Source organism: Staurois parvus, unplaced genomic scaffold (genome assembly GCF_062004578.1).
Source record: "Staurois parvus isolate SC_StPar_1 unplaced genomic scaffold, SC_StPar_1.0 ptg000458l, whole genome shotgun sequence".
NCBI classification, from domain to species: Eukaryota; Metazoa; Chordata; class Amphibia; order Anura; family Ranidae; genus Staurois; species Staurois parvus.
In genome coordinates, this window is record NW_028318254.1 from 972,403 (window position 1) to 989,095 (window position 16,693).

Consider the following 16,693-nt stretch of genomic DNA (forward strand, 5'->3'; position numbering starts at 1 on the left):
GGAAGCCTCTTGTGTTCAGTAAGCAGCAGGACAGCCATTCTGTGTGAGACATGAAAGCCAGCAGCAATCACTGTCATTTCAGTACTTACTACAGTTATTCCCAGCTTCCAGGGGGTCCCAACAAGTATTGCACATACTGTAAGCATTGCCATACCTGGAATTTAGCTTTAGATGGTCCAATGGTGTCTTTATTGTAGTTTTATTTTGCAGCAAAGGGAAGGTTGCATTACATAGGAAATTTAAATCTGCTTTAACAGAGGTATATTACATGTGAGCCCCACCCCAAGGCCAGCACCAACCCCAGGAGCTAGATGAATTCCATAGAAGTGCAGGCAAAAGTGATAACTGACCTCCAGTGGCCTTAAAACATTTAAAGATTGTGGTGTGGTGTGGTGTGGTGGGGCTCAGCAGAAGGGGTTTCTAGCCTAGTAGCCATCTGCATGGATCTGGTCTACTGATGGCACATCTCATTCCTTTCCGTTGCATCCAACCTTGGCATGCTTCCTATACGCAACCCCGTAACACCCTTGTGAGAATTTTTCTGGCAACCTGTGATATGCTGAAAATATTTTCAACAGGGATATGCACTGGGACCTGCATCTAAACTATTACAATTACACAAAGATAGATAGATAGATAGATAGATAGATAGATATTTTTTTTACCCCATAAGAAAATAATAAGGCAGTTTTACCCAACAAGTTAATGGCAGATATATGATTGCTCACCTGGGCTTCCAGTAAGAGTTGCCTCATAATTATCATAGACTTCTTTAAGGATTCCTTTTCAGCTGGGTGGAAGATGTCTTCATTGTCCTCTAGGGGAGATGGTTGGGCCACAATAAAATGGGATATCTGGTCATTTAAGGTGTGCAGGGATTTCACAGCTGTGAAAAGAACAGTGAGAACCTGTTAATCACTGAGCAAAATGCAGTAACCTGTACTGTACCCAGATCAATTAAAATAATTAATTCTGATTGGTTGCTATGGGTTACTACAGCTTCATCTCCCATGCAATGCATTGTAAATGGGTAAGTGTACCTGAAACACAATTTTGGAGCTGTAAAGAGCTGTGCTGAGGCAAAGAAAAAAAATGAAAAATGCATCTAAAAATTGTGTTTGCTTCTAAATTCTAAAAATTGTGTGCATGGGGTTTAAAACATAACTTCATGCAATACAGAAAACTTGTAATTTTCTGAAAATTTTCCATGACCTATTACCCTATCATCCCAGGATTCTCATTCCTGTTTATGTGAGTGCCTTTCACAGAGGTCTGCACAAAGCTTCAGATAGTGTGTAAAACCCGACTTTTTTTCTTTTTATGTTTTTCCCCACAAACTGTTAAATTTCAAAACTGAATAGCTTTAGAGTTTTCAGGAATAGGTTATGTTTAAGTTTATTCCCTGGCGCTGTTTTGTTAACATCTTAGAAAATCAATAAAAGCCGCGATCTGACCAGGGTTGCCCAAACTTTTTCTTACAACAGATCTTCACAATAGTAGAGTTAAAAATAGTTTTAGTGTAGAACAAAGCTCTCCTGTGCTTCCAACTCTCATCCAGCAGGTTCGCGGTACATGCAGCTGACGTTTTCACGCTGAGAGGGCTGTTACTCTGAAATTACGATGGGGTTTTATTTAGGGTACATTTTAGATGCACGCAGTGCTCCATGTAGTTCTTCTCTGATGCTGTTAAGGGATGTGGGATGCCGGATCATTCTCACAGCCCAATGAAATATCAGACTTTCTGAAAATCTATTTGCTGCTACTCTGCTCTGGCCTCCAGTGAACTCCAGCAAAATGTACTAGGAAAGATAAAAAATCCAAATACAAAAAACATGAAATGAAATAAACTGAAGCGGACAGCAAACCGTGCTGGGAGAAATAAAAGACACAAATGCAAAAAATACTAAATGAAGTACACTTAATTACCAAAAAACACACCTTCTAAATAAATAAATAATTAAAAAAGTAGATTGTAAAGGACCTCGTAAGCTGCTCTGCTCTATTCAGCAGGGGATTTATGAGAAGATGCCCCACTGAACTGGATCTGACCTGGATGGATGTCACTTTTGTGACATCCATGCCCTTTCTGTTTTTTGCCAACATTTTGACAGTGGACTGTGGCAGACCTACAGTATGTTGGATTTATGCTCTGCCAGATGTAAATAGACTTTGTAGACCATTTAAATCAGGCTACCTCCGATCCATCATTTTTAGGTCTAGAGAAACAGAAAGGGACTATGTTTTTTTCTGGACCTGGAGGACTGTGGACTGTTCATAGACCTTCATTGAGCTTCCAATCAGGTCCACCTGAAAAACTGACAGATAGACCTGAGCTGAATCCCATGTAAAAGGAGTTTTACTTTTTTTAAAAATTGTTGTCAAAACAGCTTAATAAGTAACTCAAGTAAAATCATTTTTTTGGTGATCTAGAAGGAGCAGTTAGGCAGTAGCCAGACTGTGGAGTTGATTTACTAAAACTGGAGACTGCACAATTTGGGGCAGCAGTGCATGGTAGCCAATCAGATCTAACTTCAGCTCGTTCAATTAAGCTTTGACAAAAATACCTGGAAGCTGATTGGTTTCTTTGCAGTGCTGCACCAGATTTTGCACTTTCCAGTTTTAGTAGCTCACCCCCCATGTATTCTTTTGATTTATGTGTCTAGACTTAAGTTGCTTACTGCTCCTGCCAGCTGCTGTTGAGCAATCTTAACCCCTTAATGTCGGCACCTCCCAGCTCATAAAGGGGTTTCTGATGCTAGGAGGTGGGATTTATGATCATGTGACCGCTGTGATTGGCCGTCACAATGGTCACATGATGAGAACTTGCGAACAAGAGCCTTCTGTTAGGGGAGCTCACTTTCGGCACAGCTTTGTTTACATATTGGTACACATATATGCATACTCTTGCTGTCAAGGCCCACCTGCTGATAAGCATATTGTGCCAACATGCCAGTGCCAACAGGTTAATATGAATGAACTTGGAGGACTGCAGACTACTCATAGACCTTCATGGAACTTCCATTCAGAAGTGCCTGAAAAACTGGCAGGTGGACCTGATCTAAAGCCCATGTGAAAGGGATCTTACTCATTTCAAATACATTTTACCAAAGCAGCCCAATAGGTGAAATTGTAAATTTTCATTCTGATGATTTTTTTTTTTCACAGTGAAATCAGCCATCACTACCCATGACATAGAGGGAAACAAACCCCTCTAAGGAAGTTTCCTGGACAGTTTAATCTAATAGTCCAAATAGCCCATGGAAATAAGGAAAACAGGATACAAGTTGAAGGCCTGAATACAGGGTCCCAACACAAGTCAGCAATGGCAGCTAACATTCTCTTCTGACAGGTTCCCATTAACAGAAACTCAGAGTTATGAAATGGAATTTAAAATATTGGCTAGCATATGGTGTGACGTTATGGGATGCCACGTTCCCCTACATTCAGCAGCCCAATTTGCTGGCAATAAATATTTACAAGTATTGCAGATCAAAGCAGCTGCTTTGAGTAATGAGAAATATTCTAATGATATGGCTGAATAACGCAATAATATATGACTTCATTTGACATATCAAGTTGATTTTAATAAGGTCTCTAAACTGGTACATTAGAGCATATAAACACGAGGGCCAGCCCATCTGGGACTTAACAATTGCTGGATCAAGCAATTTGCTAATACCCATAACGGAGTGCAAAAAGAGTGCTTCTAATACAGACAGGAAGTTTAACCAGCCGTCCTGCTTTTCCAAAAAGAACGTCATGTTGCCTATGGTAAGAGTTACCAACAGGCAGACACTTTGCCTGGTCGGTACAAATTAATCGTATGCTAGAATAACGCCACATTAGCATTGTACTAGCATTTCCATTTTTCAAACATTGTCCTCAAAACAAAAAAAGCTGTATGAGGTTAATACATGTAAAGTGTCTTTGTTTTTTGGGGATCAGCAGGGAGCAGTTAGGACTAAGTGTTTCTTTATGTGCCTAGGCTCAAGTTGTTTACTGCTTCGTACAACTACGGTTGAGCAATTTGGGGTTTAACTTCTGAGTTATTGAATATTTAATATATAGGAAGGGTTAGCCTCCCCTTTAGGGTGGGGCTACAAGGCTAAGGTAAAAGAAAAAAATGAATGCTGGGCAGACAGTAGGAGGGAGGAGGGAGGTAAAGGTGTATAACCGGATCAGGGGCAGACTGACAAATCATGGGGCCCCTGGGCAATAGGGGATCATGGGGCCCCTGTGTCCTTGCCCAAACTCAAAAAAGCCTATGAAAAAGGTACCACGGGCATCTCATGGGGCCCCCTACTGACCCAAGTTTCCAAATGGTCAGTCCGTTCCTGAACCAGATCATACCTATACAAGTCCTTTTTAAATATATGTACATGCAAAAGATCCCCCATACATTTCTGTTTAAGTGGCACTACATTCTGGTTAAAAAAAATTATATTGAATTATGAATTCTAAACATAGAAAAGTCCCTTCTATTGCTCTCAGCCTCCTCCAAATCTTCAAATTCATTTTTTTACTCTGCTGTTGTTCTAACTTGGTTATAGGGTGGCTACGTTTGTTCTCCATGGTCTCACTGTATGTAGAATGTAGCCATCATCTCTTGTTTGCTATGGGGAAAAGGAGAGGTTCAGGAATTCATAAAGGATGTTACAAGAAAGCAGGTAAACACAATTTATTTATTTCAAGTGCTTCTATAGCGCCATCAATTTATGGAGCGCTTCACATACATATATTGTACATTCACATCAGTCCCTAACCCTCAAGGGGTGTACAATCTAAGGTCCCTAGCTCACATACATACACATACTAGGGCCAATTTAGACAGGAACCAATTCACCTACCAGCATGTCTTTGGAGTGTGGGAGGAAACCGGTGTACCCAGAGGAAACCCATGCAGTCACAGGGAGAACATGCAAACTCCTGGCAGGTGGTGCCATGTTTGGGATTCGAACCAGTGACCCGAGTACTGCCAGGCGGAAGTGCTAACCATTAATCACTGTGCTGCCCCACAATAAGGAACAATTTTATGAAAAATAGATTACAGGGTCATTAAGTAATGGATGTGTATGGCGAATATTATTTTAGTTTTGGAGAATAAGATAATCATTTAGTGTCACTTTATCCTTTGTGAAATAAAAGAAATTCACATTCAGAAGCTATCATTACATATGCATTAACTGCATACAGATATCAGAGTGCTATATATTTGAGATAATGGCAGTTTAATGCATATACAGTCTACAGTATGTTCAACTAGAACTTTAAACTGCAATTACCTGAAGTACTTTGTTTTGTTTTACCTTAAATATTACCTTAAGTATTAATCTTAACCGCTGCAAATATTTTATTAAAGTGGAACTTTACCCATAAAAACTTGATAAAAAATAATGTTCTTTAGCAAGGAATTTACATTCCACATTAATAATTATGCTACCAAAATGAGTGTGTGCTGTAAATTGCTTCCAGCATTGTTCCGGTTTCTTCTTCATTTTGCTGAAGCCCAGAACCCCTGATCAGCAGTAAATCTTTAGGCTGGCAGCAGATTGGCCTCTAGTGGCTCTGATTTTTGGCACAGTGCCTAAAAATAGAGAGCAATTGAGCATGTGAAAAGCAAGGTAAGACCGTGTATTACTAGATTTTAAAAAGTATAGATACTTATTTTTAATGTTTTACATAGCTATACCTGCAGAATGGGTGATCGCACTGTAAGTACCATATAAACTAAACATAACATCTACAGCTACGTGACAGCTACATATAGTATACAGTGCTGTGTTCTGGCAGTGGGTCGGAGACTTCCCATACAGCTCCAGGAACAAAATTGAGTCAGGCCGAGTGCTGCTCAGCCATTCTCAGGAATCCTTTTATTTTTATTTTACTCTCCACCTCTATTCTGTTCCAAATGCCACTTTATGCATAAACAATTCTTCTTAGGCCCAGTCTGTCTGGATGGTATGGTCCCCTGCTGACATGACACTATTCACAGACAGCTTAACTCTTCAATAAGACATACAGTTGCAAGAAAAAGTATGTGAAAAAAAGGTTTGCTCACTCCTGGCTCCAATTAGCTCTGGGAGAAGTCATGAAGCTAGGGCCTCACACACTTTTTCCTCCCTGCACTGTGAATGTTTACATGTTATGTGCAATTAAACCATGGCAACATCTAATGTTTGTGTAGTATTATGTTCAGCAGACTGTGTTCTTCTATTGTTGTGACTTAGATGACGTTCAGAGCACATTTTATGCCCAATTCATGCAAAACTCCACGTAATCCCAAGGGGTTCACATACTTTTTCTTGCAACTATAGAAGTTGAATCCAGCACAAGTTTTCAGTCTTTTGAAGTGTAAAAAGACAATGACTTTCCTGAGCCCTGTCTCTGCAAAAGTGCTAACATTGACTGGGCAAACATGTAAGAAAAAGGGAGGGTCTAGCTAGGACTGAATCATCTAGCATCAAACAGAGGAGATAGACAGAGGGGGATACCAAATTAATTAAACAAGTTATCCAAACCACCACAAGATGTTCACATAAAGCAGGAATGATAACAACCTGATGCAGTTAAACACAACACATAAAAATACATATATGTGGGACAGAACACCCTCAGCCAATCATATTCATTGATAAAAGACTTCCTGTGAATGGCCGACTCAATTTTGTTCCAGGAGCAGGATGAGAAGCCCCCTGACCACTGCCGAAACACAGCGCTGTACACTGTATGTTCCTTAAGGTATATACAGCTTATACAGCATTCCCAGCAGAATAAAAGTAAAGCGAGCGCTCAAAGATCAGCTGCTGAAACACTCTGTCGGAGACCGTCGCGCCGCTGGGCTCGGCGCAGGCGCAGTACACCTCCCTGTACGCGAGCGCCGGGACTTGGCCGACCGCGGCAATCAGGTTCGCGCATGCGCAGTAGTGACCGCGGGCGCGCGCCTGGCACCAATGACAGCGCAGGGCGGGATATTTAAACGGCCCTGAGCTGTCATTCAGTGCCTTTTGGTCTTTTGTATCCTGTGAACCTGTTTGAAGTAAGTTGCTGACCCGGATTGTGCCCTGACCTTGCTGTTTTCTCCTGTTTTGACCCTTGCTTGCCTGACCTCTCTCCTGAATGCCCCCTATTGGATCTGACCTGCTGTTGCTGACCTGGCGTGTGACCCGACTATTCTCTGCCCGCTGCTCTGTACCGCACCGTCCCCATAGTTACCGACCCGGCTTGTATGACCCTGCTCTTGCTCAGCCATCCATCCATCCATCCGTCCCTCTCTACGGGGTCTCCAGACCTCCTCATACCTGGCTCTCTCCCGTGGGAGCCCCTGGCGAATACCGCTACCACTGACGGGTGTCCTCAGTAGTCACGACCTGGTCCTGGGGTACTCCAAGTCCATCCCCACCATCAGGGGCCCTGGTGAACAAGTACCCTGGGGCTTAGACTCCGTGCGCTGGGAACATCCGATCAGTGGAGTGCTAGTGGTACCGCCGGGCGGTCCCTTACAGTACCAAAAGGCCATGACTGAGCCTAGAGGAGGGCCCTCCCCGCTAGAGGAAATTTGCAGGCACCTAGCTAATTTGACGCAGGACGTAACGGTCCTGCAGGACAGATGCATGCAGCTGGAGAATCGCATCCAGACTGGCTCTATTTCTGACCCTGCCCCACAGGCCCCGGTTTCTGCACCCCCGGCCCTGGTAGCTCAGGAGCCAGTCTCAGGGGCTTCCGCCCCGCTCCCTATGGCAGAACCCCGAGTACCCCTACCGGAGCGTTTTCACGGGGACCGCACACGCTTCCGGTCATTCCGCGATTCCTGTCTCTTGTTCTTTGAGCTACAACCCCGTACCTTCCTGACCGAAAACGTGAAGGTAGGATTCATTATTTCACTACTACAGGGGGAACCCCAGGATTGGGCCCACCGGCTAAGGGGAAACAATGATCCTCACCTGGGATCGGTCAATAGTTTCTTTGAAGCAATGGCCATCTTGTATGATGACCCACAGCGGGCAGCCTCTGCCGAAGCGACCTTATATGCGCTCCGACAGGGCCGGCGGGCGGCAGAGGAATACGCCTCTGATTTCAGGCGGTGGATGGGGGACACACGCTGGAATGAGTTCGCTCTATTGCACCAGTTCCGTATGGGGCTCTCCGATCCCTTGAAAGATGAGCTGGCCCGGGTGGAGGTTCCCGAGTCTCTAGAAGACCTTATTGCCCTGACAATTAAGATTGACCGAAGACTGCGGGAACGCAGGCTTGAGAGGTCCGGCCAGGGTCGCGGAAATACCTGGGGTCCATTCCTAGGCCCCAGCCCACCAACCCGACAAAGCATCCAGAACCCACCACCAGGAGATGTTGCGGAACCTATGCAGCTAGGTCTGGCATGGCCTAAATTATCACCGGAGGAACGCCAGCGCAGACGAGCCCAGAACCTCTGCCTTTACTGCGGTGAAGCTGGTCATATGGTGCGATCCTGCCCTCAGAAAATGAGTAAGTGCACCCGTTTTTCTTCCTTGTCTATTAGCAATACCTGCCCTTCGCAATACTTAGTAGTGCCCCTCTCCTTTCAGCTTCCAGGAAAGATCGTGGAGGTGACAGCCATAGTTGATTCGGGGGCATGCAGCTGTTTCCTGGATCTAGAGTTTGCTCACCAACAGGGTATCCCTCTCCAACACAGACAGAAGGGCTTCAACATCTTCTTGGCTGATGGTTCCCAGATAAAATCGGGGGTAGTTAATCAGGAAACTCCCCCCATTGCCACTATCATTGCCAACCAGCACCAGGAGTTCCTCCGCCTGGACGCTATTGCATCACCTCTTTTCCCAGTCATTCTGGGGCTCCCATGGCTACGGGCCCATAACCCCCAGATTGACTGGGAGACCGGGTCAATCTCGTTCCCTTCCCCATACTGTCGGGAACATTGTCGCACTTCGGGCCCCGCAGGGCCCCGAGTTCTCCTTTGCTCCGAAGGAGACTCCGACTTGAAACAGGTTATTCCCGCAGCCTATCATGGGTTCCTGGACGTGTTCAGTAAGCGGGGAGCCGACACTCTGCCCCCCCACCGCCCGTATGACTGTCCAATCGACCTGTTACCAGGCGCTGAAATCCCTTTTGGGCGTATTTTCCCCCTATCTGAGCTTGAATTGGGGGCCCTGAAGGAATATATCGAGGACAGCCTCCAGAAGGGATTCATCCGCCCCTCCACTTCTCCAGCAGGAGCGGAATCTTCTTCGTGGAGAAAAAAGACAAAACCCTGAGACCTTGTATTGACTACCGGGAGCTGAACAGGGTCACGATAAAAAATCGTTACCCTTTGCCATTGGTACCAGAACTGTTTCAGAGCCTAAAGGCTGCGGTTATTTTTACAAAGCTTGATTTAAGGGGGGCCTATAACCTGGTACGCATAAGAGAGGGGGACGAGTGGAAAACAGCTTTCCGTACCCGGTTTGGCCACTTTGAATACTTGGTCATGCCATTTGGGCTGTGCAATGCACCAGCCACCTTCCAACACTTTGTGAACGACATCTTCAGGGATTTTTTGGATGTCTTCGTTATCGTCTACTTGGACGACATACTAATTTTTTCACCCTCTCTAGAGGATCATAGGATACATGTGGCAAAAGTTTTGGGGCGATTGCGGCAGCATGGGTTATATGCTAAGGCGGAGAAATGTTGCTTTGAGCAATCTAGCATCATGTTTCTAGGCCTGATTATCTCCACTGCGGGGGTCGCGATGGACCCATAGAAGGTCTCTGCAATTTTAGATTGGCCTGAACCCACGGACAAAAAAGGTGTCCAACGGTTTATAGGGTTCGCGAACTTTTATCGGAAGTTCATCAAAAACTTCTCGGGTCTGGTCTCCCCCATTACCCAACTAACCAAACTTGGAACCCGGTTCAAATGGACACCAGAGGCTCAAAGAGCTTTCGAAGCTCTGAAAAAGCTGTTTACCTCGGCACCCATCCTGGGCCACCCGGACGCGGCCCTGCCCTACATCTTGGAGGTAGATGCATCGGAGAATGCGGTAGGATCCATCCTGTCTCAGCGGAAAGGCACCAAAGAGTTACTCCATCCCGTAGCATTCTTCTCGAGGAAACTCACCCCAGCAGAGAAGAATTACGATATCGGGGATCGAGAGCTGCTGGCTATCAAAGCAGCGCTAGAAGAATGGAGATACCTGCTGGAAGGTGCCTCACACCCTATATTGATTTTCACAGACCACAAGAATCTGGAATATCTGAGGACTGCCAAGCGTCTACGCCCACGGCAGGCAAGATGGGCCCTATTCTTTTCCAGATTCAATTTTCATATTACTTACAGGCCCGGATCTAAAAATACGAAGCCTGACGCGCTATCTCGTATGTTTGAGGACTCCGAAGAAGAAATGGTACCCGACACTATCTTGTCCTCAGGGAACTTCTTGGCGCTCCAGACGGACCTTCGCTCCAAGTTAATAGAAGCATCTACGGCCACACCAACCCCAGTTGGGGTATCCCTCCAGAACAAAGGGGGACTCCTGTGGAAGGAGGATTCTATCGTGGTACCTGAGGAAGTCCGGACCCTGGTTTTGGGGCATTGCCACGATCACCCGCTGGCAGGTCACTTTGGCCCAGTCAAGACTCTGGAGCTTCTCCGGCGCTCGTTTTGGTGGCCAAACATGGCTAAGGATTGCAAGCGCTACGTGAGATCCTGTACCATCTGCCAGAAGAGCAAACCATCAAGGAGCAAAGCCTGGGGGCTGTTGCGACCTTTGCCGATTCCCGAACGGCCTTGGCAGAAGATCGCGATGGACTTCATAGTCGAGCTCCCACCATCACAAGACCACACAGCAATTCTGGTGGTCATTGATCGCCTATCCAAGATGGCTCACTTCGTGCCACTAAGGAAGACTCCGTCAGCAACCGAGACGGCGCGAATATTTATCCGGGAGATCGTTAGACTTCATGGAGTACCCGAGGACATCGTCTCTGATCGAGGGGTCCAGTTTACATCTAAGTTTTGCAGGGCTCTGTGCAAGGCCCTGGACATCAAGTTGTCCCTCTCCTCCGCGTTCCACCCTCAGACCAACGGTCAGACCGAGAGGACGAACCAGACCCTGGAGCAATACTTACGTTGCTACACGTCTTTCCTGCAGGATGATTGGCTGTCTCTTTTACCCTTGGCGGAGTTCGCTTATAACAACGCAAGCCATTCGGCAACGGGGCAGTCCCCATTCTTTTCGAATTATGGGTTTCACCCTGTCTTTCTCCCTGATTTGGTCTCTGAATGCCCAGTTCCAGCAACGCAGGATGCGTTGACCTTCTTCTCCGTCAATAACAAATTACTCCAGGAAGCCATCGCTCGGGCCCAAGAGGACAATAAGAAGGGGTTTAACAAGAAACGAAGAGGGGATTTGGCGTTGCGGCCTGGGCAGAAGGTGTGGTTGGCCACAACCAACTTAAAGATGCTTTGTCCCTCGAAAAAATTGGGACCTAAATTTGTGGGGCCTTTTCAGGTAAAGCGGATGGTCAACGAAGTGGCATATGAGCTGATCCTTCCGGCCACGTTCAGAATTCATCCAGTCTTCCATGTATCTCTGCTGAAGCCAGTGATCCCGGATGCCTTCCCAGAACGAGAATCCAGACCCCCAGAGGCCATAACGGTCGAAGGACAAGAGGAATTTGAGGTGGAAACAATCCTTAAGTGCCGAAGAAGGGGGGGCCAGACCCAATTCCTAATTAAGTGGAAGGGCTATGGTCCTGAGGACAATTCCTGGGAACCGGCTCATAATGTCCACGCACCTAGACTAGTCCGGGAGTTTCTTCGTGATCACCCGTGGTGGAGAGATCGGGTGGGCATCCGGAGGTTGCCCGTAGGGGGGGGGCAATGTTGGAGACCGTCGCGCCGCTGGGCTCGGCGCAGGCGCAGTACACCTCCCTGTACGCGAGCGCCGGGACTTGGCCGACCGCGGCAATCAGGTTCGCGCATGCGCAGTAGTGACCGCGGGCGCGTGCCTGGCACCAATGACAGCGCAGGGCGGGATATTTAAACGGCCCTGAGCTGTCATTCAGTGCCTTTTGGTCTTTTGTATCCTGTGAACCTGTTTGAAGTAAGTTGCTGACCCGGATTGTGCCCTGACCTTGCTGTTTTCTCCTGTTTTGACCCTTGCTTGCCTGACCTCTCTCCTGAATGCCCCCTATTGGATCTGACCTGCTGTTGCTGACCTGGCGTGTGACCCGACTATTCTCTGCCCGCTGCTCTGTACCTCTGTATCCATCCATCCATCCATCCGTCCCTCTCTACGGGGTCTCCAGACCTCCTCATACCTGGCTCTCTCCCGTGGGAGCCCCTGGCGAATACCGCTACCACTGACGGGTGTCCTCAGTAGTCACGACCTGGTCCTGGGGTACTCCAAGTCCATCCCCACCATCAGGGGCCCTGGTGAACAAGTACCCTGGGGCTTAGACTCCGTGCGCTGGGAACATCCGATCAGTGGAGTGCTAGTGGTACCGCCGGGCGGTCCCTTACACACTCTAAGGAATCACTGGACCTCATAACAAGAATATTATATATATATATATATATATATATATATATATAGTGCAGAGCTGGAATATCAATTAAAAAGTGAACATAACAAAATGAGTACAGGTAAATAGTTCATAAAGTCCTTCCACAATAAAGTGATCATAGATATGTGAAGATCTCCTCCTCATTAGGTGACTGGTATCAAACAGAAAAAATGCGCACTCACCGACCGCACATTTTAAATGCGCATGTGTATAATCTTATCCGGATGACCAGCCAGGCATGCAGACCCTAAGGACACATAGACCATCCCTCTCAAATACTGACATCGGCCTTGGGTGCAGTGATATACCTCCAGGTCCAGAGAGCCCTGTTGCCCCAAAGGATAGGTAGACAGGGGTCCCCCTCCTGGTTCCAGGTACCCCAGAAATGGTAGATGTAGATCTGAAACCCTGTCACTCTGACTTCCTCCGGAGGCGCGTCTATGCGGATAAGATTATACACATGCGCATTTAAAATGTGCGGTCGGTGAGTGCGCATTTTTTCTGTTTGATACCAGTCACCTAATGAGGAGGAGATCTTCACATATCTATGATCACTTTATTGTGGAAGGACTTTATGAACTATTTACCTGTACTCATTTTGTTATGTTCACTTTTTAATTGATATTCCAGCGCTGCACTATATATATATTTAACATTCCCAGCAGGCTCATCTATTAGTAGTGGAAAAAAGTTTGTTTGGGTCAGCTTGGTCCAAACCAACTACTTAAAGTAATACAAAAGCTGGATTTAGGCTTTAAAGTGTTACTAAAGGCAACACTTTTTTATTTAAAATAGTAAACATGTTATATTCACCTGCTTTGTGCACAGAGCAACTCCAACCCTCCTCTTCTGGGTTCCCCTGCTGGCGATCTTGGCTCCTCCTCTTCTTCTTGTGCCCCCATTGCAAGCCACCTGGTGTGGGGGCATGCAGTGCGAATTCGCTCCAGAGCTGGTATGTCTATGGATCCACACTCCACCCCACCCCCCGCTTCCTCATCACATGATTTGATTGACAGCAGCAGGAGCCAATGTGTCTTTTTGTGAAGAGGAAGAGAGGGGAGAAAAGAGCCAGCCATGCACAGAGCTTGATCAATTGAGGAATCAGGTAAGTATTTAGGAAAGTGGGGGAGGGTAGAACGTTTTTACCCCTAATTCAAGGAATGCATTAAGGTGAAAAAAGTTTTGAACCTTTAGAACCACTTTAAACCTGAACTTCAGAAAATAAATTGACCCTCGAGCTAGGTTACTCCCTGCACAACAAAAGTCAAGAGAAATAGTTTAAAAAAAAAAGTTATACTTACCTTATCCCTTGCTCCTCTAGGCTTCTTCCAAACTGCATGCTTGGTCCTCCAAAGCCTCTTCGCAGCACCATCGATCACAAGAACCCAGACATCTTCATATACAATGCAGAACCAACATATCTGCATTATAATTGTATAAGTGGGGTCCAATAAGTGTACTCGAAGATTGGGAGGAATAACCACACAGAGATATTTGAACACAATATGTTGTAGAACTTGAATAGGCACAAACAAGGCAGTTATAGCAATGGCACTGCATATGTTGTAGACTATACAGTTCCTCAGGTAGATAATATAATGTTCATAAGTAAGGCACACACTAAGACAGGGGTGTCAAGCTGGCGGCCCTCCAGCTGTTGCAAAACTACAAGTCCCATCATGCCTCTGCCTTTGGGAGTCATACTTGTAACTGTCAGTCTTGCAATGCCCCATGGGACTTGTAGTTTGGCAACAGCTGGAGGGCTGCCAGTTTGACACCTAACGTTCTGTCCCTGTGACACCAAACAATAAAATTGGGTGAGCGGTTGTCACTGGGAAAGGAAAGCATAAACGGAAAGAAAAACATTTTTTTTTCAACTTTTATGTCCCTTTTGGAGATGTATACCCTCACTTCCTATCCTCACATATGTCCTTATCTGACAAATCAAAATCTGACTGTGGTTAGCCTTAGACCGCTCAGAGAAACCAAGCAATCAGATGAAATCTTTCATTGCCCAGTTGTCATTCTCTGGTGGAGTTTGAAGTTGACTGGAATTCCCTCCTCTGTGTTACAACCAAGAATCCACTTAACAAGCAGGAACATAATGTACCCCTGTATCAAACTCAGCATCTGCAATATTCCTCCCCCTCCTCTGCAGTGAATCAGAGGAGGACCTTTTGCAGCAGCTGAAGGATAAAACTAGCAATTTACCGTCATTTACATAAAGCTGTGCTTTTTCATTTTTTTCTTGACACAAGTGACCCCTATTTAAAATGTAGGAACACAAGTCTGCAGATGCTGTAAAATTTAACTACTGAAATTATATTTTCTTAGAATAATCGCTCCCTGCGCTTAGTTGATATTTTCAAAGCAACATAAAACATTATGCTGTTTGATTTTTTGGGTCTTTTGTATACTGGCTGGTTGGACATAGATGGGTAGCTTTAATTTTCTTTTGTTTAAATATTCAGTGCACGCAAATGACATTGGAGCATTAAAGTGGACCTTCCACTGACTTTACAAGTCCTCATGAATACATTCATATATGTCACAATATACAGCAACAGTATCATTTGTTAAAAACTTAAACGTTTATCATTAAAAAGCCACCCTTGAGCTCCATACAGTGACTTTGCCTTGGCGTAGATGATGTCATTAATCTGTTGCAGACAGGAGGAAGCATTTTCTCAGTCTTCTCTCCCTCACTGATCAGGCTACAATGTTGTAAAGTATGTAGGCAGGTGCGGTCCATGTTCTCCACTATGGGTGGTGCTTGACCCAAGGGGTACCACAGGTGGAGAGAAAGTCAAGGGAAACTGGGTTTCTCTATGCTTTCCTGAGTCTTGGGAGTAGTGTTCCAGTTGGCTACGCTGCATTCAGGGGCCCGCTCCGGCCGTCATGGGTCAGCAGAGCCTTTATAGGTCCCTGCCCTCGGGTTTTTGCTTGCTTTTGCAAAGTGGTTAGATCACATCTGTGAGAGAAAGTGATTAGTGGAAGGGAAAGGTTCCAGACATGAAGGAACAGGATCGGACTCTGCCAACTGTCTAGGAAGCCTCCCCGTTGGGACCGGACCAGACAGGCCACACTCAGCCCTCTGAAACAGATGCTGTCAGCACATTGCCTCTCACTGCCTTCTCTTCAGTACAAGTTCCATGTTTGTTCCAACTGAACTCTGTGTGGGTTATTTACTAAAACTGGAGAGTGCAGAATCTTGTGTAGCTCTGAATAGAAACCAGCTTCCAGGTTTTATTGCCAAACCTTAATTGAATGAGCTAAAGTTAGAAGCTGATTGGCTACCATGCACAGCTGCACCAGATTCTGAGTGCACCAGTTGTAGTAAATCTCAGTAAATCTCCCCCTTTGTCTTTGCTGCCACTGCACCATGCTGCACCCTCCCACAAATAGGAATGAGTTTTGTTTGATCCAAATCCAGAGGCCAGTTGTCTGAAATACTTCATCTGCACATTGGGATACTTGCTGACTTGTTGGCTGTTATACAATATTTTCACAGCTTTTACACTTGACTGAGCATTATAGATGGTCATATTGCCTTGTATTCTCATTGGCTCCTCCATAATGCTATGTGTCCTAGGTTATGCTGTGCTGTGTTGCTGTAACTTTATGAAGCTCTACTTTTAACCATAGGCCTTTCTTTGTGTGTGTGTGACATGTGTAAGTAAATGTCTCCTATCTGATTTGACTTATGAGACAAATATATGTAGCACAGACCCCAGACCGGGTTAGCAGTTGTGTCCCAGGTTCTATTCCCTATGAGCTACATGGCAGCCAGACACACAGCAGCTCTACAGTCTCACAACAAATTCAACAGGCAATGCAAGTATTTTTGTAGTTTTAATTCTGGTTGAACTGGGTTATGGTGTGGGACAGTCTTAGGATCCTCCAAATTCAGTGCAAAGTATAAAAGAGGACACTGACTGGCCATAAGTGCATCTTCAGGGTGAAGCCCCTCTTGAGACTACTAATAGGGGAATTCAGCTCAGTGGACATGATGCAAGAGCAAACCTGAGCCCTCAAATCTGGAACAGTCTTTTCAAAGCTTAAGGACAGGACAGTCACTAGGATCTCTCACTCTCAGGCCATTACTCACTGTGTCCTGTATACATAAGTGCTTTCCTGAAGTAACCAGCCAG

At 45.7% G+C, this 16,693-nt stretch overlaps 1 protein-coding gene across 4 annotated transcripts in view; it reads right to left on the reverse strand.

Moving 5' to 3' along the window:
* KAZN (kazrin, periplakin interacting protein) overlaps window positions 1-16,693 on the reverse strand; it is a 739,264-nt gene that overhangs the window by 571,063 nt on the left and 151,508 nt on the right. For all 4 annotated transcript variants that reach the window (XM_089688889.1, XM_089688888.1, XM_089688890.1 and 1 more), the window contains exon 2: window positions 729-886. In XM_089688889.1, coding sequence (XP_089545015.1) covers window positions 729-886 — 158 coding nt within the window. The remainder of the gene's footprint in view (window positions 1-728; window positions 887-16,693) is intronic.